At 37.8% G+C, this 27,360-nt stretch overlaps 1 protein-coding gene across 6 annotated transcripts; it reads left to right on the top strand.

The window, feature by feature from the left end:
- The first annotated feature begins 16 nt into the window (after window positions 1-16).
- Window positions 17-26,841, top strand: LHX8 (LIM homeobox 8). Of its 6 annotated transcripts, none has more exons than XM_063654085.1 (9): window positions 20-344; window positions 2,246-2,332; window positions 2,742-2,903; window positions 6,603-6,724; window positions 8,741-8,961; window positions 9,468-9,571; window positions 14,233-14,328; window positions 22,189-22,372; window positions 26,127-26,841. In XM_063654085.1, the coding sequence occupies exons 1-9, from the start codon at window positions 264-266 to the stop codon at window positions 26,201-26,203; spliced, it is 1,134 nt and encodes a 377-aa protein (XP_063510155.1). In that variant the 5' UTR covers window positions 20-263; the 3' UTR covers window positions 26,204-26,841. The 6 variants fall into 6 exon arrangements, with proteins under 6 accessions (XP_063510169.1, XP_063510155.1, XP_063510168.1 ...); XM_063654098.1 differs by having other exon boundaries at window positions 205-598; XM_063654090.1 differs by lacking the exon at window positions 20-344 and adding an exon at window positions 965-1,165.
- The last annotated feature ends 519 nt before the right edge of the window (window positions 26,842-27,360 follow it).

Here is a 27,360-nt window from a genome sequence, read left to right as displayed (position 1 = left end):
AGGTTCCACCCTCTGGAAAACAAAACGTTTTTTCTTTTCCTGGAGGGACAGCTCAGTGAAGCTGGGAAAGGAATTTTAAGAACGGTTCATCAGAAAGTGGTCAGGCCACAGCGGCCTTTTTGGACGAAGACACACTTGTAGCATTATCCTTCTCGGCATCAGCTTTTATTAGTGGATCGGGGCGGGGGAGGGGGGAGATCGGCAGACACGGACAGCCTCTGACCCTCTGGAGTTGGTATGTGATAAGCAGCCCTAGCAGTGCCATGTATTGGAAGAACGATCAGATGTTTGTATGTAAACTAGTAGCAAAGGACGTGCCCAAGCTGGCAGTTCCCCCTGAGAAGGTGAGCGAGCCGACGCCTGGCGAGACCAGCTGAATCGCAGTGTCCTTGAAACTCGAGTTGTTTGGGCTCCTAAACAAGGTTCAGAAACTACCTGTAAAGGCCTCATCTTCAGACCTGGCAATTTTTTTTTTTAATTACGTAGTAGCGTTAGTCAGTAATCATTGCGCTCCCTCCCCAAAAGCTCACTTAACCTGAGACATGGAGACTGTAATTTGGGAGATGAAGCCTCGAGCCTAAGGCGCTCTCAGGTCCATGTGAGTCGTGCTTTTGTTCTATTTGCTGTGGTGATCGTGGCGGTCCGGGAGAGTGGGTCGGGAGGACTGGGCGGCTGTCGGGTGGAACCGGAGACCCAGCTCGTTTCGCTCGGCTGCCCGCGGACACTTGCCTGCCCTGAGGCACACCTCCCTCTGCGGGGCTCCAGAAAGGCCTCCGGGATCCCTGGGCTTGCCGGGAGAGCCATTTTACCTAAAATGCCAAAAGAAAACCGCAGGGCACAAAACGAGTCACGCGGTTTGTCTGAGTAGACTGGGGAAGCTGACAAGCTCTCACCTCACTCGGGAGGCAGGACCTGTGGGTATTCGGTGTTTTAAGTTTGAAATCATCTGCAGCCCGTCTGAGGGCCTCAGCAGGACGCGCGCAGGGCGCCCCTGACTATTTCTTTGCTCCGAAGCCGGTTGGGGACACCAGGCGAACGCGGAGCTGTTCTGCTTAAACGTCCTTTGTGTGTGAGGACGCGGCCTCAGTGCAGCTACGCTGGGTCCCGCGTAGGGAGAGCACCCCAGAAAGGGAGGGTCTTGGCCGAGGGTCCGGGAGGCCCCCAGGTTGGTATCTTGCCTGGTGCTTCCAGAGGGAGGGAGAAGGGGAGGCGGACAGTCAGAAATGCAGAAGTGCGAGCCGCTTGAGTTCGGGGGACCCACCCGACCCCGAGCTAGAGTTTTTGGAAACGAAAGCGGTCTAAGCCCAGAGACGCTGCGTTTTCGTTTAAGAACAAAACTCCAGCAAATACTTGGAAACACTTGAGTAACGCGCGTTGTTTCTTTAAAACATTTTGTCAGAGGTTGGGTGAGTTCTTTTAATGGCACAAATTAAATTCAGCTGGATATCTTCCATTATTCTTCCCGCTTTTTGCGCTGGTTAAAAATAATCCTTTAGTAGCTCAAATGTTGACTTACTGAGCAATAAGTGGCAATTTACACCTTAAAGAAACGAGTGTAAATCACTCGCGACTCTAATTGCTGTAAGTTTACGAAAGAGCTGCTGGCTCGGTTTAATCTGAAGCATTTTCATTCAAATTGTCATCAGAACAAACACCAGGCTTCTTAAATCCCGCTGTAATTAGCTTTCAAGTATCCTATTAAACCTCTTCACCTTTCGGCTATCCTATTCAAAAAGCCCCCTTTTAAAAATATATATGTGTCTTGCTCTTTTAATTGAGGTTATTAAAGAAATCAAGTTTCTTCTCCCACCCCCTCCTCAATCCTCTTTTCTTCTCTCGCACTCCGCCTCCCACTGCCCCGCACCCCCTTTAGCCCGGTGTTCCCCGCTCCGCTATGATTGACGTCTGGAAAGAAAGCGCTTTGTGAGGGGATGATTGTTATTAACTTGTTATCCCCGGCGGGGGGGCGGGGAACCGACGTGCCCGGGTGAGCGCCGGGGACCCGGAGCCCGGGGAGCGCGGGACGAGCTACCGGCGCTTGGGTGGCGGCCGCCAGCGGCCAGCGAAGGAGGCTGCGCGCCAGCCAGCCCGCGGCGCCCGGGCTCAGGCGCCGTTACGGCTGCACGCGCTGCCCCGCACTCTGAGGGCCTTCATTAGCTCGCTCCCCGCGCGGAGGCTGGGGCGCGCAGCACGCTCGGAACTTCTGATCTGTTTCTCCATACTTTCTCCCCCTCCTACTCCGCAGTGCCAGGGGCTCATGTCAGAGGAGTGCGGGCGGACTACAGCCCTGGCGGCCGGGAGGACTCGGAAAGGCGCCGGGGAAGAGGGACTGGTGAGTGCGGAGGGACTCGCGTGCTGGCAAGACTGGCCGTGGGGAGGCAGCGCAGGACGAAGGGCCGCTGTCCCCGCGCTCCTTCCAGGGCCCATCTGGCCCCTCCTGCAGCAGACAGAGGACGGGGCGGGGAGGGTCAGGGTGGGGTGGGAAGCTTAGCTGGCCCGCGAGGAGGGCAGGGCCGCAAGACTCCTGGGGTCCGAATAGGTCAGGGGTCGGCAGCCCCGGCGGGTGCGTGGCCAGAGCTTGGACTCGGGGAAGAGGGCAAGAATCGTGACCTCAAGAAGCTGGGGGTGGGGTGGGGTGGCAGGGGGAAGGGAGGGGAGGCGGTGGGGGCGCCCTTGTGGGTAGGTGGAATGCGAAGGGGAGGAGGGGTCTAGAACCGCCTGCGCCTCGCGGTTTCCTGCAGGTGAGCCCCGAGGGCGCGGGGGACGAGGACTCGTGCTCCTCCTCGGCCCCGCTGTCCCCGTCGTCCTCGCCCCGGTCCATGGCATCGGGCTCCGGCTGCCCTCCTGGCAAGTGTGTGTGCAACAGTTGCGGCCTGGAGATCGTGGACAAATACCTTCTCAAGGTAGGATAGGGCCTCGGGTGCGAGGCCCAAGGGGAGCGGGCGTAGCGTGGGAGCTCTGGGAAAAGAGTAATGCTCCTCCCACCAACCTTTCCGTTCAAGTTCTGGGTGGAGGTTATAGGCTTTCGCAGAAAATCAGCCCAGTTTAGGGAAACTCATGCGGTGGGATAAAGTGAGAAGAAATCCCAGACTCTTCTACGTGGTTGCAAAACAGCTAATGTGTGACACATCCTGATCTGGACGCGCCGGATGTGTGTGGATGCGCTGGAGTCAGCCACCGGCTTGTAGTGGAAGGGAAGTGGAAAAACCCTTATCCATTCTGAGACAGAAACCTGCTTAGTTATTTTTTACCCAGCCCCGGATTATTCCTTTCTTAAACATCTTTGTTCCCTCTAAATGGACTGTGGTCTCTCCACCCCAGTGACGCCCACGCCCATGACTGCTTAGAAGAATTTTAAGTTGGTATGTATTAACTGATTCCCTTTTGCAGTGTCTCTTTTGGTGAAAGCCACTGTAAAGTAGCTTAAAGGATCTTTTCTGGACAAATTTTAAAAATACAGTCCTATGTTTTTTACAGTTACCTGAGGCTTTTCCAAAGTGAAAGTTTATAGATGCATTTAAATGAAAACCATTTCAATATCTTCCTGCTTTTACTAAGGTTTAATACTTCTAGGCCACTCAATGCTGTTCTTACGTCATCTCGAGTGCTTGGGGAGAAAATGGAAATTGATATAAAGTTAGACACACACAGCCTGGGAAGAAGTGTTTCAAGTGTGGTTTGAGAGTTGATTGTCTTAATTTGTTTTACTTTTCTCTTAAAATATTGTGGGGGAATCTTGGAGTAGAAATTTTAGCAGGCCACAGTTATCCACCTCAGTGCAGATCATGGTCCCATGTGTCTTAATCAGAATATCATGGGGTTTCAACTTAAATAGCTTTTTAAAACCACTATTTAAAATAATGGTCTCTCCTACACTGAATTAGTAGCAAACCAGTTCACTTTCTATTCTCTTCCCCACCCTGCTTAGGTTTTCAAAAGGATTAATTATGGAGAGTATGTGTTCAAAATTCATGTTAGTGGGTTTCTTTAAGTTTCTACCTCAACATACAAAGCTTCTTCATCTGTAAAATGGGAATGCTACCCTATAGATAAAACCTAGAGAAAATACCAAAAGAAGTTTGGTAAAAAGATTTAAAAATGACTAATCTTACTTGGTGGTTGATTCTTAAAGCTGGCAATTTAACATTGGCTTTCTCTTTAAATCTGCATTCTTAAGATTCCACTTTCAATGTTTCTAAAACTGAACCTTTTGGATATTGCAAAATCATCTTTTGGGTTAAAACTAGCATCCTATTTTTAATGAGCCCTCTCAATAATTACCGTAATCTTTAAGAATGTTTCTGAGTAGACCTATGAAGGCTCTAACACTTCACAGCAGAGAAGATATAGAAGGGTTATGATGAAGTGACATTTAACACACCCTCTGAAATCTAGATAAGAGTTTCTAGTGTTAATCTTGTATGCATTTATATATTATATATCTTTATATTGTATAAAAATCTAAGTTGGGTTACATAAAGCTTTCCTTTGTAATAGGGCAGGAGTCCTCCCAATGAAGCCTTCCATGTACAGTATTATTGTACCACTTCTTGTATTCTTTAGTGTGTAAGTTCTAACTAAAGTTTGGTACTATATGATTGACAAAAACTGAATTATTAACCTTTATTTTCCATTTTGAGTACTTCCTGTGGATAAGTTTGAGTTTAACTTGAGTCACTGATTTTAAAAAAAAAGTTAGACCTAGTATAGAAATATTATTTTAGGGTGTAACTAATATAGAAAAACACTATCTTGTGAGGCAAATAAAATGGAGTCAGAACAGAAAACTGACAGTAGTTAGATGCATTGATTACCTTTTCCAATAACTTCAGTGCTCTGTCCTTTGCGTAGTTTTTCTGGCTTGGTCCAAGTTATACGTTTAGACATACACAGATTAGATCAATAGTAGGTTTATAGTCTCCAGAATCTCCTCTCTTCACCTTACTTTACTCCCTGGCAAAGAAATAGAAGATAAAGAGACATTTTAGGAGGGAAGTGAACTTTGAAAAAAGGTGACAACCAGGTCTGGCTTTAGGAGGGAGTAAGAGAGAGGCCATGGCTCTTCCCCTAAAGCCTGGCTTTAAAAACAAAACAAAAAATCCTGGGTAAGATTGAAATACAGAAGGCCCTAAACAGTGGAATTTTAAAGGAAGCCTGTTTTTCTAAACTTTATACTGGTTGGTCCCATTTTAGGAAAACAATATAAGGAAAATGCTTTTTTATTTCCAAGACAGTATTCAACATTGTTAATATTATTTATTCTGGTTTCCTCAGATTTCTTTCTGTTTTCATTGTTATTTTAAATATTGTCTATAGTGAGCATGTAAGTTCTAAGTTCTTGTAAAGACCAAAACTTTTTGAATGTCATCAAAATGAGACTCTTCATTAATGCTTTGGAAAGAGACACATAACTGTAATTAGAAGTCAGTAAAACTTTCAGCTTCGAAGTACCTTTTATATATCACAGAAAAACATGTTGGACAGTAGTTCTAATTTGGTAGACACATAGTCTTTATTATGTAATAGTTGAGCAAAAGCCATATCTCATAGTCATTTACTTTCCTATTTTAGTCACTGGATCCATTTTTAGGGTGTAATTGGTGTTTTTGTATGTTACTGTTCTTTTACATGAAATTCAGTTAAGCATAAATCAGGTTCTTGTGTCCACTTAACAAGAGCAAACTTTGGGAGCCTGCATTGCATGCAAGCCAGTTCTATCTAATACACATCTTCATACTCCAGGGCTAAAGTTGTAGCACTTATAATATAATGGCAACAGTTAAAGTGAGAGTAATTATGAGTTGTTCCCTGGATTGACAATATTTCATGTTCCTATTTAGAAAGTATAAAATACTGGCCTTATTAAACACCATCTTATGTTTTACTACTTGAAGTGTTAAGTGGAAAACAATGCTTGGGTGCTTTTTTAGAACCACTTATGATTAGATTTATTTTTTTCTCCTATAGCCAAATCAGTAAGCAGTTTTACCAATGTACTTTACTACTTACTTCTATTGTTTCTGTTCAGCTGTTTAATATTAGAAGAGAGCCCGGGCTTCTGCTACATCAGCATTTAAATTTATCTGAGCAATTTCTGTCCTGTATAGGTAACTATCTTACAAACCTGCGTTTTCACTTTCTTTATTGCTCTGTTTAGGGGGTATACAGTTTATAATTGTTTAGCCAAAAAATAGGTTGAAAGAGTATGGGTTTTGTCTTCTTTAACCACAAGGTTTCATGCTGGGAAGAACTTGGTAAAATATAACAAAAAAGCCTGTATGTAGGACTTTAAAGTAACCAAACTATTCCCTGTGTTCATAAAGGTTCCATTTAAGAAAGAAAGAAAAAGCAACCTGAATTCTTCAAAGGAATAGAAAATATTATAAACACAAAATATGGCATATATTAGTATAAATTTTTGGTTGAGGTCTAAAAGATAATATATCCAGATACATGTTTACAAAAATGACACCTTTTGGATGAAAATGTTCAGAGCATGTGTTAATATACTAAGGGGCCAGTTTTTTAAATTGCCCAATACACAAAACCAGTGAATGCTTTTCTTAAATATGGTATTACAATGGCTTCTCTTCCCTTCACAGGTGAATGACCTATGCTGGCATGTCCGGTGTCTCTCCTGCAGTGTTTGCAGAACCTCCTTAGGAAGGCACACCAGCTGTTATATTAAAGACAAAGACATTTTCTGCAAACTTGATTATTTCAGGTATGCTATGAAGCTTTTTCTTAGTAGATACTTGAAGAAATTATTATGCAAAGAGACTTTTTTAATAGGCTTTTTCTTGTTCAGTTTTATTTAATGAAGCCCAGTTTTTCTTATTTAAGAGATTTCAAAATGAGGGTGCTTTCCTGTTTGAGATATAATGTGTATAAATAAGCATGTTTATCCTTTTTGGGAATTCAGTAGACAAAAGTTAATTTTAAGTAATACTTTCACTTTGGGGAGTGAAAGTTTGAGGCATTACAAACAGGGAATCTGTTTTGCTGTACATAGGTATAAAGTATGAAAAACAAGATGACTTATGACAACGCCCCTGTTTGGTGGGAATGGTTAGATGAACTAAAATCATTATGGGGGAGAAAAATCAAGATTTTGTTATGCTTCTACCAGTTTACCACAGAATGATCCCTACTTATAAACCTATAAAATTCTAAGGGTTTGGACACCATGATAAACCATAGTATTCAGAAGAATTGACCATTCTGGTATAAATACACCAAATCTAATTCTGCCTCAAACTGTTTCTTTTGTCCGATCTTCAGTTTCTGAAATTAGATGAGATATCACATTTTCTGTGTGTGATCTCTGTGTAGTTTAAATTTAAGGTTTCTTCCAAGGTATAATTCTGTATGAACAGTTGTGTAGATATTAAAATAATTATCAAGAATGACTTTTAAAAATTACAACATATTTTATTTACTTTTCTAAAAGAAGAAAAATGTTCATTGTAAAATGGGGAAATTAATACTATATGATAAAGGCTGTAATACTAACTATGTTTATACTCCATTTCAAAAAATGATTTCAAAGTGTTTAGTGATTAATTTGAATAAAAACTGCTAGGTAATTTAAAGTAACTTATGAGACCCGGAGTCTTTTATAAAATCACAGAATTTTATAATTACCAAAAAGGCATATTTCTCAGCAGGTTTACTTTTTATTACTTCAATATTGGTAATAATTTGCTTCCTCATTCACTTGGGATAGGCTAATCTTAATTTTTTGTAGCAACTTAAAGCTCTTTGAAAGGTTTGATTTGAAAGATTCGACAAGTGAAAGTCTAGTTCTTTAGGATTTTTTAACTCCTTGCTCCATGTTATATTATATTCTGAAATTTATCTTTAGGATTCTATTTTTCAGAGTAACTAAAAAAACGAAGTGGTAATAGCTTTAAAGATCTATGTATCAATAAATAGACACTGACTAATCTAGTGTGATTTGGGCATACAGGGCCACGACTGTGATTGTGATAGGAGACATGACAAAGAGTTCCAGTCACTCAGGCTGTAAGAAGTAAAGAACTATTTACATATAGCTTTGATATTTTAAGATTGACCTGCATTTAATGTCCAGTTAGGACTCTGAAAATTTAGAAAATATTTCCTTCCTCCTATGGATAGCAATACAATAGCTTTTTCACCAAAAGAGAGATTCTGACTTTTCCTTTCTCACTCACCAGGGTGAAGAATTTCTGTTATATACATTTTTGGATAATTTCAACATTAAATATTTACATATTTTAACATCCTAAAATGACATTTAAATCATTTTCTAATTTTCTTAACTTGGTTTTAAGAGTCATTATTTATATCTTCAGTTTTTCAGTATAAGTATCTTCAGCATACTTTTGCACTTTTAGATTTTCAGTCTGGAGGGTGTGTGTGTTTATCTTGATTCTTCAAGTAAATTTATAAATGCACTGATATTTGATACAACCAAAGGGATTTTAAAACTCGTTTTAAAAGAAAACTTCAATCTTCTTTTAGAGGAACAGAGAAAAGGTCTTATTTTTATAAACAGGTTTGAGTTGTGACCCTGTCTCATCTTGATTGCTTATTATATTGACTTTTAGAAAAATAATTGATTCTTGTTTCATTCTCACAATATTTAAATACTTAGGTTATTTCAATGGGGTAACATAATGTGCTGGTTTAATATTCAACAGATGAATATCTCACCAGGCATTAAAATATTTACCTTCCACACCTCTATTTAATGTAGAAGGTATGGAACTCGCTGCTCTCGATGTGGGAGACACATCCATTCTACTGACTGGGTCCGGAGAGCCAAGGGGAATGTCTATCACTTGGCGTGCTTTGCCTGCTTTTCCTGCAAAAGGCAACTTTCCACAGGAGAGGAGTTTGCTTTGGTGGAAGAGAAAGTCCTCTGCAGAGTGCATTATGACTGCATGCTGGATAATTTAAAAAGAGAAGTAGAAAATGGTAAATATGTACTTAAATACTTTTGAGTCTTTTGAAACAGTGAATACAGGAATAAAAATAACTTTTCCTAAGGTCATCTTAATGCATTATTTTGTACAATGTATAAGTGTGGTAAAACTCATTAAGTACTCTACTGTTTGTGATGGTCTCTATTTGTTAATTTACAAGGAAAGCCATGATATACGTATTAGTTTTGTGCCATATTCTCAGGCAGCAGCTTTGAGTTAGGGTTTTGCTTTTCTTTTTGTAGATAGTTGTTTTCCTGTATTTGCTGGGCCTTAGATATGTACTTCTAACTTTTTGAACTTTTCACTAAATATACAAGTCTGTAAATGGAATATTTTTTGTACAGTATATCTGTAGTATGTTTTAAAATTTAAGGGGTTTTGCCGTCTAGAAAACATATGCAGTTACACAGAAAGCCAAGAGATATAAGAAACCTGTTATTGCAAGATGGGTGTACCTATTTGAATTACCAACATATATAGTATGTTTTTTAAATGCAGGTAATGGGATTAGTGTGGAAGGTGCCCTCCTCACAGAGCAAGATGTTAACCATCCAAAACCAGCAAAAAGAGCTCGGACCAGCTTTACAGCAGATCAGCTTCAGGTAAGCATAACAATGAATTTTTGATTTTTGAAGCCCCTCCCAACCAAAAAAACAAAAAGCAATCTCCATGCTGCCCAAAAACATTTTTATGTTTTCTAAAAAATTAGCCTATGTGTTTTATGAAAACTAATTTGGTGAATATATGAAAACATACTTATTGCCCTAAAGTGTTTGTATTTCTAGCATCATAATATGATATGAAATAGTCATTCAAGTTTTGTTTCCCTGGGGTCTATTGGTATCAACATCAAAGTGGAAACAAAATATTTTGTCCTGACTTCCTGATTACATCATTCTGAACCAGGCATTTATATTACTACACATAATTGCAATGGAAGACAAAATATTTTGAAACTCTGGAAAGAGACATACATGTCCCATGTGAGTCTATGGGACACTAATGTGTTAGTCTTTTTAACAAACTGCAATGAGTCATTTAACGAACACAATTGTATGGTTTTTGAGTAGGAAATAATTGAAAGTGCCTTAAAGTAAAGAGGAAACTACTGATTGACTACAATTGAGCAGATTCCTTTATGTTTTTAAAGGTGGTAAAAGTAATACTTCTATAATTTGATGTTAAAGGTTTATTATGTCCCCTGAAAAGGGAGGGATTTTTTTTTAGCTTAGTTGCCCTAAACATGATTGTTATAAATTTGATTTATACAAATTATCAAAATAATTAAATTACTGCTTGCTTTATACACCTATATAATGATTCCTTCTGGCATTTTTGCAGATAATGAAATCATATATTCTAAAAGATTAATGTGGCTATTTGTTTCATGTTAAGGAAAAGTATCATTTGTTGAACACCTACCACACTGCTGGGTGCCTTATACACAGTATCCATCTTAGCTCAGACTTTAAAGGACATTTATGCAGTGTTAACAAATGAATAAAAGTAACTTTTTCAAAAATCACATTTAGTATTCTAAGACCTGCCAGTATTTAAGATGGATACAAGTGTTTCAAGAGATAATTTGTATTTTGAGAATGATTTAGGAAAGAAACCTTGATGTGACACACATATTCCGAGGGAACGTGGCAGTGGGAAGTACTCTAGCATTAAAATCTAGATCCATTCAGAAGAATTTTCCAAATGGATGATTGTTTTAGATTTCTTAATTTAGGCATAAATTAGATTTCTTAACTTAGGCATAATGTACATAATAAAAATGAAAGATAAGGCAATTGAAAGAAATATCTCTGTTTGAGCCTTGCTTTCTGGGTTCTTCACTGGATTATAATGAAGATCACATAATGCCCTAAGTCAGAAGATGTGAGTACTTGTGAGAGACCTGGAAAAATAGTCACTAAAGGTGTCTAGTTAAAATAGAATCTCTAATATAAATCTGTTTTTACAATGGTCTGTTCCCATGAAGGACTGGCTATAATTTTAATAATTACAAGGTTGATAACTTCTATTTGATATAATAATTATTAAAATTATAATTGTGAAAATTTGAAACCACTGTAGGTAGACACTTGTCTATGGGAAAATAATTATAAATACTAATTAAATAAAACAGGAATAATATTTGTGGAGGTCTTTTTATGCCAAGTCCTATACCAGGCATCTATCTACATTATCTCCTTTAACTTTTACAACAAACCTCATTCAAGAGTGCAGGAACTCCTCAAAGCAAACCACCAAGGGAATGGCTGAGAAGAGATTTGGAACTTTCTCCTCAAACCTCTGGTCTCTTCATTTTGCTTGATCTTCCAGGAGACCATGAGTAGAAGTCTGTCTTTTCAAAACTCCACTTAATAGCCGAAGCAGCTAAAACAAAAGAGTGAGATTTTGAATCTTGTAGATAGCCTTATGGTTAAACATGCATAAAATATTTAAGCTATGCATTATGGTATGTAAATGTGATCTGAATCATAGGTTTTAAAAATTGTATATCAGAATTATAGGTTTTAAAAAATGAAAGCATATTACCATTTTCAGATTACTGATGAAAGCATAGGTAATATGCTTTCAAAGTATATTCTCATTCAATATTTATTAGCATTTATCTTATGGAAGGGGTGGCTGAAACAAATGAGATACAGTCTTTGTCCTAAAATGGTTCTTTATAATTTAGGAAACTGAAATAGATATTTTAAAAAAACTTGAATCATAGATATTTTAAATGAAGAGATGTTTTAAAAAACCTTGAATCATTTATTTTAGCCAGACCCTCTAATAAATCAGTATCCTTATTGTCAAACTGTCCTACCTTTAGGAATGCGGAATATTTTCAAGTAGAGCTTGAATTTGGCAAGATAATAAAATATTACATGTGACCAGTGAGTTAAGTCAAGACTATCTAGTCAGTACCTGCTTTGGACAGAGGAGAGTTAAAATGGAAGGGATAAATAAGAAAATTTTCCAAAATTATTCTATAGAAATTTATGGGGAGAAAAAATAGTTTGAGACTCAGAGGATGTATTGGCAAATGTATTTCAAATACTGTCCCATTTGTAGAAATGATATTTAAGAATTTCCTGCTAATATTATGGCTTGCTTATTCTAGGTAGAAGCACTCACTTAGTGATTATTAATATTAAACATGCCAAAGTTAGCTCCTGCTTTAGTCTGTTTTCAGATCGAGTTACTGCTATGAAACCTCCTGACTTTTCTGGTAGATCTCCTGGCCTAAAAATGATGAGTGTCTACAGAGGCTCACTCCTTGTCCACGTTAGAAGAACTTGGAAAAGGAGTGAAGTAGGCTTCAGCAGCATCAGTGCCTAGAGAATAGTGAAACTAAGTAGAAATTAAAAGTACCTCTTTTTTCTTTTTGTGTGTGTGAGACTAATCATTGATACTATTGAAAGGAAGAACAATCAAGTCATCTTACTTTTCCTTTAGAATATTTCAGTTCTAAATGATCAGAGTTGTTTTGCTTTACTCTTTAATGAGAAATTACTTAATTAAATATAATTTGGTTGCATTGTTAAATTTGTGAATTTAAAAATGCATTTATGAAAAGCATGAAGTTTCTGTTTTGTAAATTATTAATAATGACCTTACAAAAAAAATCCCCAAATCTGTTCAACATTTTTCTATTTGAAAAATTAAAAAAGACATAATTTGCTCGTTCTTTTTCTCTTTGGGGTTATTACATGTCCAACTGCATAGAAACACAATTCTATTTTCACAGGAAGATATCAAAGTAACACATTTGGAGTAGGAAAGAAAGAATAAGCGAACCGAGCAAGAATGAACTTTTAAGCCAATTCTGCCCTTTTTTAGAAGCAAAAATCCATGTTCTGTTTACAGTGAGTCTGTAGCTATAATATAGTTAGATGGGAAGCCAAGAACACTTAATTCTAGAAGGGTAAATTTGTAAACCTCAAAATTTGTAAACCTCAGAAGGTTTCCCAGAACAATATTGGCCTTTTTTTTCTACACTATCTTCAGATTTTCCTTACATTGCCAAGTTTTACTCTGTCACAAACTCTTAACATACTCTCTGACAGAAAGGGAGTTTAACTCCTAGGGATATGAAGAATAAGACATTCCCCTTGATCTCAAGGAACTCACTTTCCACTGTGGAGATAAACTTGAAAACAAATTATTTAGCTACCCTGTGACAAGTGCAGTGGCAGAAGATAGCATTATATGAGGAGCATAGTGGAGAATGCAATTTTGCCTGCTGGAAAGAGTAAAGGCCAGCAGTGCTTGAGGTCTTAATGGATTGGTTGCCCACATCCTATGCCTGTAGACAAGCACAAACACATTGGGTGCCGAACTCCTCTCTCTCATTCTTCATAATACATTTTTTACATTTTGTAATGCTTCCCTCAGGTGACTTTTAGTAATAAAATTCAAGTATCTCACTTAATTCTCATAATGATTCTCTTTTCTGAAAGAATTCAAAGTTTTTGGCTTGTGCTTATATTCTGGTACTCTCTCCCACACTACTCTTCTCCCTTTATCTTTTATTATAGGTAGTCATTGGCATGTCAGCATCTTTCTGCCAGGAAATTAAATCCAAAGAGTTTTGTTTCATGTTTCACTATCTCTTAGCACTTGGCATAGTGGTTTCAATCCAAAGGCTTACATCAGAATCACATGTAAGCTTTTAAAATATATACATGTTTAGACTCTGGTAAATTATTATTCATTGGACTGGTGAGTGTCTCTTTTTAGACACCTTTTTTTTTGCATAGAGCTAGTGCTCAAAACTATGACGGGGTTGTTACAATTAAGTGGAATCCTTCTGTTGATCTGTATACTATTAGGTATTAGGGGCTTTGAACATCTTTAGCTCAGGAAAGGTTGGAGACAAATGTGATATGATTTTTGTATTAAGTTTTCAAATGTTGGCAATTTTTAACAAAATGGAAAAAACAATAAATGAAACTCTTGCTATTTGATTTGTGGGTTACAAGATTGAAAGAAAAGGTGAGCTTATTTTTAATAGCATAGTTGAGAGAGTTATACGTTGAAATGGATTTTTTTTAGAGTTCTCAGCATAGCAACTTGTGTATAAATTTACAAAATATGCATTCATTTTCACTTACACATATTTCCGCATACCGATTTTCAAGTAACAAAATAAAAGTATCCCATGTTCTTGTGCATGTCTTATCTCTTATGATAAAAATGCAGGAAGAAGACTGAGCTGCTTGTTTTTAGCTATTTACTACATACGTGTTTTAAACAACAGGTTATGCAAGCACAGTTTGCTCAGGACAACAACCCAGATGCACAGACACTCCAGAAATTGGCAGAAAGGACAGGCTTGAGCAGACGTGTGATACAGGTGATTACTTTTTTTTTTTAAGGTTTTTAAAAATAGATATCGGGTCTCCCTATGTTGCCCAGACTGATCTTGAACTCTTGAGCTTGAGTGATTCTCCCACCTCAGCCTCCCAAAGTAATGGGATTACAGGATGAGCCACTGTACCTGGCCACAGGTGATTAACATAAAGGTCAATCAAGAGAAATCAAAAGTTCGAATTCTGGGTATTTATAATTATGCATTGGGTTTTTTTGTGTGTGTGAAGAAATGTGAAAACATTACTTTCTTATTTTAAGTCTCTTCACATTCTAAATCAAATTTTTAAAATGTAATGATTATCCTGCTTGGGCTAGGCTACCATTTGTCAAATGAGTCTTTGCTCATCTTACTTCATTCAGTGCTCACAGCAACCCTAAGATCCTCAGGCTAAAAAAGTTCCAAGATAAATCTTGCTCTAAAGTCAGTGTTTTTTCCTACTTTTTCTATGATTGTGTGTGTGATGGCTGCTGATGGCCTTTGCCAAAGATCCAGGGAGAGGAACTGGTGTGAACAAAGCTGAAAAGTGATGAATTAGTGCAAGTTTTTTCGAATGTAGAATTTATGTTTGGAAATAGTGGGAAATGAAATTGTTGGAGTTAAAGTTGGAGAGGCCTGTGAATGCAGAGTTCTCTTATGAGCAGGTAAAAGCCATGATATGAGATTTTAGGAAGAAAGGGCTAGTCACAGCACATGGGAAGAACTGGAGTTGGGAGAGACTAGATAGAGGTAGGCAGCTTAGTTGGAAGGCTGGAATGCCCAGCAAAGTAGTGTGGTTTTGTTGTTGTTGTTATTTGTTTTTTGTTTGTTTGTTTCTGAAGAGACACTTAACTGGGGTAGAATTCATTTGGGAAACTTTTTGAAACAGGGTCATGTGTGGCCTAGGCTGGAGTGCAGTGGCGCAATCACAGCTCACTGCAGCGACCTCCTGGGCTCAGGTGATCCTCCCACCTCAGCCTCCCAAATAACTGGGACCACAGTTGCACACCACCACGCCTGGTTAATTTTTAAATTTTTGTAGAAACATAGTCTCACCATGTTGCCCAGGCTGGTCTCAAATTCCTAGACTCAAGTACTCCTCCCTTGGCCTCCCAAAGTGCTGGAATTATTGGCAATGAGCCACCATGCCCAGCTGAGAAATATTTTATTGACTGAACACTGATGACAGTTGATGGATGCTAGAAAGACAGGAAAGATTTGGTAACTGCAATGGGGAAGCAGAGAGGAGTCAAAGAGTAAATGACTCTGCCAGGCTCGGTTGCCCACACCTGTAATCCCAGCATTTTGGGAGGTCAAGGCAAATATGTCACTTGAGTACAGGAGTTTGATACCAGTCTGGGCAAGATGGTGAAACCCCATCTCTACAGGAAAAAAAACAGCCAGGCATGCTAGTATGTACCTGCAGTCCCAGCTACATGGGAGGCTGAGGTGGGAGGGTCACCTACGTCCAGGAGGTTGAAGCTGCTGTCAGCCGTGGTGGTACCACTGCACTCCAGCCTGGGTGATGGAGTAAGATCTTCTCTCAAAAAAGTCAGTGATTTATAAATTTCGAGTCAAAGTAATCTTGGGAATGGTGCCATTGACAGGAATGTGAAAGTCAAAAGAAAGCTGGATTGGAAGTTGGACCCTTTTAGCTGTGCTAATTATGCAGTGATGGTGGCAGTTAACTATGTAAACAGGTATTTGAAAGAATGAACAGGACTCAAGCAAAGAGATCTAATGCCATGAAATTGGATAAGATCCTTTAGAAAGAGATCATGGGGTATAAAAGGTGAAGAATGGGTTTCAGAGAGAGAGCAGAGTAAGAGGTGCTATTTAAATGGGACGTAGTAACAGCCAGAGTTGAGGAAGGAGTCGGCTGGAGAAGCAGCATGGAGGCTGAAGAAGTGGGGTGAATTCAAGAATGAGATGGCCAGCTGTGTCGAGATTATCAGAGAGACGAGGGAAATGGAAAATAATTTTATTTCATTTTATTTTATTTTTTTCCAAGACAGAGTCTCTGTCACCCAGGCTGGAGTGCAGTGGTGCGATCTCAGCTCACTGCAACCTCCGCCTCCCGGGTTCAAGCAATTCTCCTGCCTCAGCCTTCTGAGTAGCTGGGATTACAGGTGCATGCCACCATGCCTGGCTAATTTTTGTATTTTTAGTAGAGACTGGGTTTCACCGTGTTGGTCAGGCTGTTCTCAAACTCCTGACCTTGTGATCCGCCCGCCTCAGCCTTCCAAAGTGACAGGATTACAGGGGTGAGCCACCGTGCCTAGCCGGAAAATAATTTTAAATAACACTGGAAGTTCAAAAAATTTAAGGAGTGGAAGCAAGTAACTATAAAAGGCAAGAGGAAACTCAGGGAGGGGAAAGGTGAATGTCTTCATTGCACATATTATATTTTGTTTCTTAATTTGGGTGGTTGATACATGGGTACTTATTCTTCCTTAAGCCTAAAATGTTTCATAATTAACAAATCACCTGTACGAAGAAGCAGATGGAAAAGACCTGATGAACTGCAGCTTCTCTAAAGACCTAGAGTTCCCAGTGTTTTAATTGACTTCAAGTAATGAAGCTGTCTTAGGAGACAAGTTCTACCACTTCAGCACTTTTCAGATATCCAGATTATTGTGCATATTTCAGAGTGCCAAATTTTAAGAAGGGACTAATAAGTAATCTGAAAAACATACTACCTTAAAGGCTACCAGGGTTGTGAAAGATTTAGATCATGCCATAACATTAAAGGCAGCAGGGATATTTATCTGGAGATAAGGCCAGGAGATGGTAAGGGAAAGAGTAATATCCAGAGTAGGTGTCTTTAAATATTTGTGAAAGGCTTCCCTGCAACGGAATGTAGAAAAAGGCACTGGTGTTCACTCATAATGAACTTTCTCATTATTGAAAGGCTACAAAAATGGCATGGACTACCAAGGAAGGTAGTGAGTTTCCTGTGCCTGGGAGAACAGTTTTCTTTGGCAGGTAGTTCAGACTCCATGGGCTAAACGTTCCTTCTAATTTAAGACTCTGTATATTCATAACAATGATAGCTTCAGGTAAGTCAGATGCATGACATATAATTTTGAAGTTGGAAGCAAAGAAGAAGGAGAGTTTTCTTAGAGCTTTTCATATTCGAAGGACTAAGGAACACAGGCAGACATCTGTCGTGTAATTTCCAGGTATTTAGGTTACTAGTACTATGAGCAAGTTAACTTTGTCCTAAGCCCTGCCATTTGGAGAATATATTTGGAATGTTGGCTTTCAATATGTTAAGGTTGAACATTAAATATTTTTGATATGATTCCAAAGGAAAGAGTACTAGCATGCTTATGTGTTTATTATTTGTATCTGTACATAGGCTCACTATATGTTGTAGCCCTTCAGAGTATTTTATAAGAATTACTGTGATCTCAAATAGTTAATCATACTTTCCCTCAGCCTCCTTCCTAGCACTGGGCACAATATTTTAGAAAGGTAAGAAAAAAGAGTTTTTATTACTAGATTTCTTCTAATATGCAAACTAGGTCACCCAAAGATTAGGGGGAAACTGGTCTGATACATGGAGAGTTTCACATTTCCTAGTTACAAATATGCTTAGTAAGACATTTGTAATAAAGCAGAGTGTCCTTATACTGAAGTCAAAGAATAAAGATGAGTGATTTTTTCCCCCACACACTGCATCCAGATACAATAACTGTTCACATACTCTTTCAGATAAGTGAATTATGACTTTTATGTTGTGCAGAGACAGAGTAAACTATTGCTATTTCTTCCAATCAGTGTACTAGGAATACCCTTCCATATTAAGATTAACATCATATTTATTGCCACATGTATTGAGCATAGCACAATTTATTTAGTTTCCAATTTTTCACTATTATAAAATGCTGCCATGAGCAACATTGTATATCTACCTTGTGTGCTTGTTCAATAGTTTCCTTAGGATAAATTTCTGGAAGTGAGATTGTTGAGTCCAAAGATAAAACATGCATAGGCCTTTATACAAACATGAAATTTCTTTGCCTTTGAGAATGTTCATACAACTTTATTCTGCCAGGAGCTACATACAAGAGTTCCTTTTCCCCAACTCAGAAGAATCCTGAATACTATTATTCTTTTACATCCTTTACAATTTAATAGAAAAGAAAATCTCATTGATTTTATTTCTGTTTCTTATATTATCAATGAGCTTGAACACATTAATTTATTTTTTCATTTTTAAGACCGTATGTTTTTAGCTCACTTTTCTGTTGGGTTATTTTCTCTGTATCTTACTGATAGTTATTAATCCTATCTGTCATGTTAACCTTTCACGGTTCATCGATTTCCTTTTTATTTTTTCCATACAGAACATTTATATTTCCATGTGTTTAAATCTCCCAGTCTTTTGATAGTTTTGGCCTTTCTTTTTTTTTTTTTTTTTTTTTGAGATGGAGTCTCACTCTGTCACCCAGGCTGGAGTGCAGTGGTGCGATCTCAGCTCACTGCAACCTCCGCCTTCCAGGCTCAAGCAATTCTTCTGCCTCAGCCTTCTGAGTGGCTGGGACTACAGGTGCGTGTTACCACACCCAGCTAATTTTTGTATTTTTTGGTAGAGACGGGATTTCACCATATTGGCCAGGCTGGTCTTGACTCCTGACCTCGTGGTCCACCCGCCTCAGCCTCCCAAAGTGCTGGGATTACAGGCGAGAGCCATCGCGCCTGGCCTTTTTGTTTTGTTTTGTTTTGTTTTTTGAGACGGAGTCTTGCTCTGTTGCCCAGGCTGGAGTGCAATGGTGCAGTCTCGGCTCACTGCAACCTCCGCCTCCTGGGCTCAAGCAATTCTCCTGCCTCAGCCTCTCAAGCATCTGGGACTACAGGCGCCTGACACCATGACTGGCTAATTTTTGTATTTTTAGTAGAGATGGGGTTTCACCATGTTAGCCAGGCTGGTCTTGAGCTCCTGAACTCGTGATCTACCACCTCGGCCTCCCAAAGTGCTGGGACTACAGGTGTGAGCCACCGCACCCAGTCTAGTTTTGGCCTTTCTTATGCTTCCCTATCTAGAGAGTATTTCAATGTTGCCTTTTGCTTTCTTAAACTTTTATTGTTTCAATTATTTATGCCTAAACTTTAATTTATCTGGCTTGGTTCATGGGAGATAGGGTTTTATCTGTTTTTTTTCTCTCTTTCAATTGATAAACTATCAGTTTTCCCTAAATCAGTGAAACATGATTTCCCAATAAAATAAAATCCCATCTTTGTCATATACAAAATTATTATATTTGGCTTTTTGTCTGGGCTTTCTAAAGGTTTCATTCTATGTATTAGTATTTTGCTTTTCCATTATATCTACATGGCCTGATTATAGCTTAGTTTATGATTTAGAACTCAAAAAATTTAAAGTAGTTACTCAGAAAATGTTAACTCTTGTTGGAGGTTTGCAGACAAGAAGGAGGAAATTTTGTCAGTGAGGAGAGTCAAAAGGACTTATATTTGATTCTGAAGCTGGGTAGCATTCATGCCAGAAGGAATTTTCTGATGTCTAGAATCTTAAACTATATTTTGCTCTACCAGTTACATGATACTTTGTGTTTGCAAACCTCCCTCTGCTTGATTACCTGTGGATGATCTTTCCAAGAAGCTGCTTAACAAGATAGTTATTCTGCTGTTTATATTATACCTTCTTCATGTTTATTTACAAAGTTTGAGGTTTTTTTTTTTTTCAATCAAAAGATGGTGTTTCTTTTGTTTTACAACTGCATAGGTTCCATTCAATATATAATTTATTGGAGACAAAAAGATACTTTGAAGAAACTCTGGGAATCATAATGCAACATGTTTTAGGTTATATGTAGTCCTCTGGTGTATGTGTCTTCTGGGTCCCATAAGGGAAAAAGGCCGGTGGCAGCGGTTCCCCCTTACACATTGGAGAATGTTTGAGTAATGTCATCCTATTTGGGTGAGACTAGTGTTAGTAGTGACATCTAATGTTCCGGAGCCTGTGGACAGAACTGTGGAGATTTGGGGTGTGGTCTATAGGTATCTCTGAGTCTCACTAACACTCCAGAGAACAGGGATGTGGAGGAGGCTGTGACTTCCCACTTGTCTTCCTGCCGGATGCCTAAGTCTTGTCCCAGAAACATTCCTTAGCTGCTACTTTTCAGCCTCCTACTCAAGGCTATATAACCCACTAGATTATTTATTTTTTACTCTTTTAGTTTTAATCACTCTTGAGAGTATACTTTGCCAACCTTCTATTTTTGAATGCCAGGGGCAGGGTGTAGTTCGGAAGTAAGGCCAGATTTTTCTTATAAATTCTTTGCAGCTTCCTTTTATTCCACATTAATCAGCCCTGATTGCCTTGTGCCATCAAGGCCCTACCACCAGCCTTGAACAGACTTATGCCCCTGATGTTTTCCTGGCCTCATATCCCTGATCCCAAAATGTTCTCATGCTAAGTTTTTATCCCTTCACCTCTCTTTCCTCTCATGACAGAATTGTTTGGAGTGATGGAAAAAAAAGTGATACAGTATTTTAATGAAGAAACACTCTCTATGGTCAAGTTTTATCACCTGTCAGGGAATTCAAACACAGGCATATTAGCTACTGGAAGCATTCTGGGCAGTCTAGACTTACTTGCCCTGACCTGGATGTAAAGCTTCACTTGCCCTGAATTTGCTGCTTTTATTTCTGCAGTAGAGTGGACAGCAGGGTGGTTAGCATACATTTTGTGAACTCTCATCAGTGGATGTGTTTGTATTTAATTCTACTTAAATATTATGAGTTTTTTCTTATTATAGACCTGACTTTAACATGCTTCTTAGGGAATAGCCTATGTATTCACCAAGAGAAATTGAACTCAGCAGGTTAAAATCTGACTGAAATAACTGAATCAAGAGGTTTGTAGAAAGCTTTAAGTTCTCAGTAGGGATTTTAGTCATTTGAACAAGGATTTGAAATAAGTCCAGCAGGTGCCTAAGAATACATTTAATAGTCTTTTTTTTTTTTAAGTTCTGATTAAAAGAGCTTTTTCTGCTTTTCTTTTTGTCCTAAATGCCAGTAGTAAAACCAAGGAGATTTCTCTGGAATTCTTGAGGGCCCTTCCCCACCTTTTCTGGGGAAGATGCTGTTTTAGTATAGAATTGGCTTTTATTTTTATTTTTTTAAAATAAACCTAATAGAGTTTTTGGGGGTATTTTTGTTTTGGCTTTTTTGTTGGTTGTTGTTGTTGTTGTTGTTGTTGTTTTGAGACAGAGTCTCGCTGTGTCGCCCAGGCTGGAGTGCAGTGGCACGATCTCAGCTCACTGCAACCTCTGCCTCCTGGGCTCAAGTAGATTCTCCTGCCTCAGCCTTCCGAGTAGCCAGAATTACAGGTACCAACCACCATGGCCAACTAGTTTTTGTATTTTTAGTAGAGACGGGGTTTTACCATGTTGGCCAGGCTGGTATTGAACCCCTCACCTCAGGTAATCTGCCTGCCTCAGCCTCCCAAAGTGCTGGAATTACAGACATGAGCCACAGCACCTAGTCAAATCCAATAGAGTTTAATAATTGCATTCAAGGGGTAACCTTAACGTTTGACCAACTCAAATTCAACAAACCAAAATCCCTTAAGCAATTGGTCCCCTTTCCTACTTAAATAGAACTGGCTTTTAGGTAAATCACCAGAGAGCTATCAACTGAGCAAGAAAAATGACTACTGTTATTTGGACTAAAATGTTTCTTTTCTGTTTATAGAACTTTTATAAAAGCTGAGTTACATTTATGCTGTGCTTGTGTGGTAGTGTGATTGAGGTTGCATTCATTTTTTAACTGAGTTGATAATGTGCTCAGAAGCTGGTGTGTAACCTACCTACTTCTGTTGCTTTTCTCCCTGGTCAGGTGTGGTTTCAGAATTGTAGAGCACGCCACAAGAAACACGTCAGTCCTAATCACTCGTCCTCCACCCCAGTCACAGCAGTCCCACCCTCCAGGCTGTCTCCACCCATGTTAGAAGAAATGGCTTATTCTGCCTACGTGCCCCAAGATGGAACGATGTTAACTGCGCTGCATAGTTATATGGATGGTAGGTATCCCAACATTTAACAGCTGTCTCCCAGGCAATCAGCAACTGGTAACTTCTAATATTAGATTATTGATACAATTCACATTTTGAAATATTACCTCAGTAGTAGCTGAAAAATATTGTGGGGGTTGCAGTAGAGAGCAAAATTATCCAAACATTTTTATTTCTGTGATTACATTTTAAGGAAGAAGTTTAATACTCACTTTGCAGCTAAGATGCAAATATTAATAATGACTCAATGCTTGATCTTTACTTAGAAATTTTTTTGTTTGTTTTTACCGGTAAATGTTTAAATACTTTATTTCCTGTGATCAGAGCAAGTGTTCACTCAGATCTTTAGATGGGAGTTTAATAAGTTTTGTTAAAGTATTGTTTTTTATAGAAGCAAATCATACATTTAGAAGAGTGCATACGTAATAACTATTCAGCTTGATGAATTAATAAAATGAATGTATCCATATAGATACTGCCCAAAGTAGCAGATATAATTAGCATTTCAGAAGCCTCTCTTATGTCTTCTTCCAATTATTATCCTTTTCTCCCAAAGTAACATGGCACTGATTTCTAAAACCACCCTTTAGTTTTGCCCTTTTTGAACAATACAGAATGTATTTTGTCTCTCACTTCTTTCAATTACATTGTGAGATTCACCTATATTATTGTGAGAATCAGTTATTTGTTTTCATTGTTATATAGAAATCCACTGTAGGAATATACCACAATTTATCCATTTCCTGGTTAATAGATATTTGTGTTTTTTCCAGTTTGTGCTTTTATGAATATGCTGCTATGGACTTTATTGTACATGCTTTTGTAAACATTGATTCACATTTCTACTAGATATGTACCTGGGAGTGGGACATAAGGTCATGGGCTACACATATGCTCAACTTCAGTCATTCTGACAAATAGTTTTTCACAGTGGTTGAACCAGTTTACACCTTGACCAGCAGCAAGGTTCAAGGTGCTTCACATCCTCACCAACACTTAGTATGGTGTAACTTCCTGATGTTAGCAAATTTGATGATTGTGTAGTGCAATCTTATTTTAATTTGCCTTTCCCTGATGACTGAGCATTTTTTCATCAGGCATTTGTATATTCTCTTTTGTGAAGAGCTGTACAAGTCTTTTTGTCTTTTGGCCTACTGGCTTGTCTTTATTATTTATTTAAATGGATTTGCTTAAGTTCTTGGTGTAATCTGCATATAAAGCTTTTTGATAATTATATGTGCTTAGAATATTTTCTCCTACTCAGTAGCTTGGCTTTTTCTACTCTCTTAATGGAATGTTTCATTGAACACAAGTTCCTAATTTTATTGTAGTTTATTTCATCATTTTTCCTTCATGAGCCTTGCTTTTTTTGGTGACGTGTGCAAGAAATTGTTTATACTCAAAGATAATGAAGATATATCTTCTATGATATCATCTAGAAACTTTCTGTTACCTTTGATGTGTAGATTTACAATTCATTTGGAACTGAATTTTGTGTGTGGTACAAGGTAGAAAGTGAAGCTTTTTTGTTATGTTGATCAAAATAGAAAATGTCCAGCTTCTCTGTAGAGACATATTTGCCATAAATCAAATGTCAATATGTTGTGTCAATTTCTGTACCTTCTGTTTTATTGGTCTATTTATTTTTGTGTTGCTACTTAATCATTCTAATCATGGTAGGTCTATAATTTTTAATATCTGATAATGCGTTTCTTTCTATTTTGTTGTTATTCAAGTTTGTATTGCCCATTCCTGGCCCTTTATGTTTTCATAAAATTTACCTACTTGTCTATTTCTACCCCAAAAGGGAAAACAATTAAGATTTTGATACAATCCATTACAGCAAATATATTGATCAATTTTAGGAAACTGCCATCTTAACAGTATTTTCTTCCATACCATGAACTTTAGTATGTCTTTCCATTTGTTTAGATCATCTTTAAATCATCTCTTATGATTTAGAGTTTTCTGTTTAGTAATCTTGCACATCTTCTGTTAAGTTTATCTCTAAGTATTTCTTTTGATTCAGTTGTAAGTGGTATTTTCTCTGTAAGTAGAAATCTGGGTTGGTAGTTATTTTCTCTCAGCACTTTGAAGATATGATTACCTTGTCTTCTGATTTTCATTGTTTGTTTTGCATATGGATAGCTAATTAACCTGGCCCCATTTATTGGTAAAGTCAGCTATTGACCTTCTTGCTCCTTTGAAAATAAATGTCTTTTTTCCTCAACTTTTTTCTTTGTGTTTGTCTTGAAAAAGTTTTATCATACTGTGCCTGGGTGTGCTTCTTGAATATGTAGTTTGATGTCTTTCATTATGGAAAATTCTCAGCTTTTGCCTCCTCAAATATTGTTTTTGCTCCTATGAAAAAATTTTCATGTTTTCTTCTGAACTATTTTTCTAGTTCACTAATGCTCTCTATATCTAATATCCTGTAAAAAAAAATCATCCACCGACTTCTTAATTTCATTTATTATGCTTTTCAGTTTTAAGATTTCCAGTTATATGCTGAAATCATCCATTTTGTCACTTTATCCTTATTTAAATTGTTATACTAAAGTTCATGTGTGATAACTCCAATATCTGGATCTTTGGTGGGTCTATTCTGTTTTCTTAATTTTCCTCTTTATTTTCTTTCAAGTCATGTCTTGTTATTTGTCTTCTTATTTGCTATTGCATTTCAGATGTTGGGTATGAGTAACTAAAAATAATTTGAGGCTTTGGATGATATCTTCCACTAGAGAAGATTAGTTTTACCACCCAGGTAGTCAGAATAGGGTGAAACCAACTTAATCCAATCAGGCACAAATCCTTATAAGGGCTGGTATATTTTTATTTTACTACTCCTTGGAGTTAGCCCTTTGGAATCACAAATGAATCCCTGTTTTGTTTTGTTTTGTTTTGTTTTCTGTTGTTTTTAACTAGGGCTTCTCCTCTTCAGCGGGCCCTGCTCTTTAATTTTTGTTTCTCACCACTCTGCCAAAGTCTAACTTCTGAATGCTCTGCTAAACTTCTCGGTCTATCAGACATTTGTTTTGTTTTAAATTGTCACTATCCTTGTGGGAGGAAAAGCATCTTCATTTTCTTTCCCTCCACTCTGGGACTTTGTAAGTCCTCACTATTTAAGTGTCTTTCAGATACCTTCAAACAGATTTTAAAAATTTTGTCCAGATTTCCTAGTTGGTCTCAGAGAAAGGTTTTGTTTGAAGCAACATAGCCCTTGCTGAAAGCAGAAACTTCATTTTAAGTTTTTGTTAGATAAAAAATCAGAGCCTGTACCATTGTTGCCATTTACTTATACTAGCATTAAAATTGTGTGTGTTCACATGAAAGACAGTAGTGTTGCCTGAGTCCAGTGTGTTTTGATGTATGCTTAGGGAGGAGGTAATTAAACATTAATGAAAGAAACTTGGGGAAGATCATCCTATACAAACACCTTCATGAGAAAGCTAGCAGCATCTCTGAAGAGGAACCCATGTCTTTCTAGCTTCAGGGTGAAGTGCAGTGAATGGGGTATGGATGGAGTACATTAAAATGGCAAAATCTTGTGGCCCCAAATAAAGATTTGGGGGTAAAACTGTTCCTGGACTCTCACTATGCCGAATAGGTTAATGCTTCTGCTGAGGTCAGTGGAATGAGTGTAGCTTGGTGCCCTCAGCTATAATGAGTGATGAAAACATTGCCTTGGATTGTTTTTGTTTGTTTATAAATCAGTTTTATGCACCCTACAAAACTGATCCACAAATTTCTTTCTATTTTGTAGCTCATTCACCAACAACTCTTGGACTCCAGCCTTTGTTACCCCATTCAATGACACAACTGCCAATAAGTCATACCTAATTCTTTTTTCAGGGATAGACTTGATTAAGGATATAAATTTGTCATTTATTATGTATAAAATACCATTGAAAAGATATTACTGTTAATTTTTTATTTAAGACCTAAAGCATTTCCAACATCACTTTGCTGCCCAGGTATGTATCTATAGTTGGCCTGCAAGACACTTTTATTGATTCTTCATTTTTTGTAAAACTTATGTTTATAAGAAGAAAACAAATCAAAACATTTTTTGTATTGTCTGGAAATAGTTTGCTCTAGTGTGTATCTGTTAATTTATTTGTCATCAAAAGAGCACTTTGCCTAAAAGAAAGGACTGACAAGTGTGCAAAATGTTTACAATCTTTTGTGAAATTGTAGTTTATCATTAGTTTGTATCTGTAAGTTATTGTTATAAATATTACCTGTATTTTTTGTTATATACAACTTTATACTTTGAAGCTTGTATCTGTGAATTTGCAACTGAAATTTATTTTGCCAATGTTTTCTGAATGAACTGAATAAAGCTTCTGTTGTAGCATGCAATGCAAACACGTTATTGTGTTTGTGGTTGATGAATTATGGCTGTAAATAACACCATAGTTAAATAAGCCCACCATTCTGAGTTTATTAAACATTTTCCATTCTTGTGAAAATTTCAACCAGTTTGTCCTTTTTGTGTGTTTTCAGCAGTAAGTTGACTTTAGTCTCTTTAAAATCTAACAACTAATAAGTTTAAAAAGTATTGTGTTTTGAGCTGCATTATATGAATACATTTGAGTAGGAAACATATTATTCAAAAAAAGAACACAGTAAAACATTTAATTTGGCAAAAATTGTCTTTTAGGCCAGCTAATAAAATCAATGTGAAAGAGAAGGCAGAACACTTTTCAGAATGGACTTCGGAGGTTATTACAAGCCAGAAATGAAATATGGGCCATAATATATTTCTTCAGGAGTGAAAAAAGAGAACTAAAATTTTCTAGAGCAAGAACTCTTTGCATTTTCTTCTTGCTGAATACCCTTTAGGGATGGTGATTCTGAGAGCTGAAATCTAAACCTCAGGACTTTATCTTATGTGGCAGTGGACTTACAAATTTTTGAATTTAAAGAATTTAGTACTCACTTTTTGTCTTTTTATATGCCAGTTGGGGAAGAAAAAAGGTAATGAGAAAAAATTT

This window comes from Pongo pygmaeus, chromosome 1, assembly GCF_028885625.2.
Source record: "Pongo pygmaeus isolate AG05252 chromosome 1, NHGRI_mPonPyg2-v2.0_pri, whole genome shotgun sequence".
Classification (NCBI taxonomy): Eukaryota; Metazoa; Chordata; class Mammalia; order Primates; family Hominidae; genus Pongo; species Pongo pygmaeus.
This window is presented reverse-complemented; position numbering and strand designations above follow the sequence as displayed.

Coding starts and splice junctions, on each gene's coding strand:
- LHX8 (XM_063654085.1), top strand. CDS start 264: ATGTATTGGAAGAACGATCAGATGTTTGTATGTAAACTAGTAGCAAAG. Junction 345..2,245: donor TGGCAGTTCCCCCTGAGAAG/GTGAGCGAGCCG, acceptor CCTACTCCGCAG/TGCCAGGGGCTCATGTCAGA. Junction 8,962..9,467: donor AAAAAGAGAAGTAGAAAATG/GTAAATATGTAC, acceptor TTTTAAATGCAG/GTAATGGGATTAGTGTGGAA.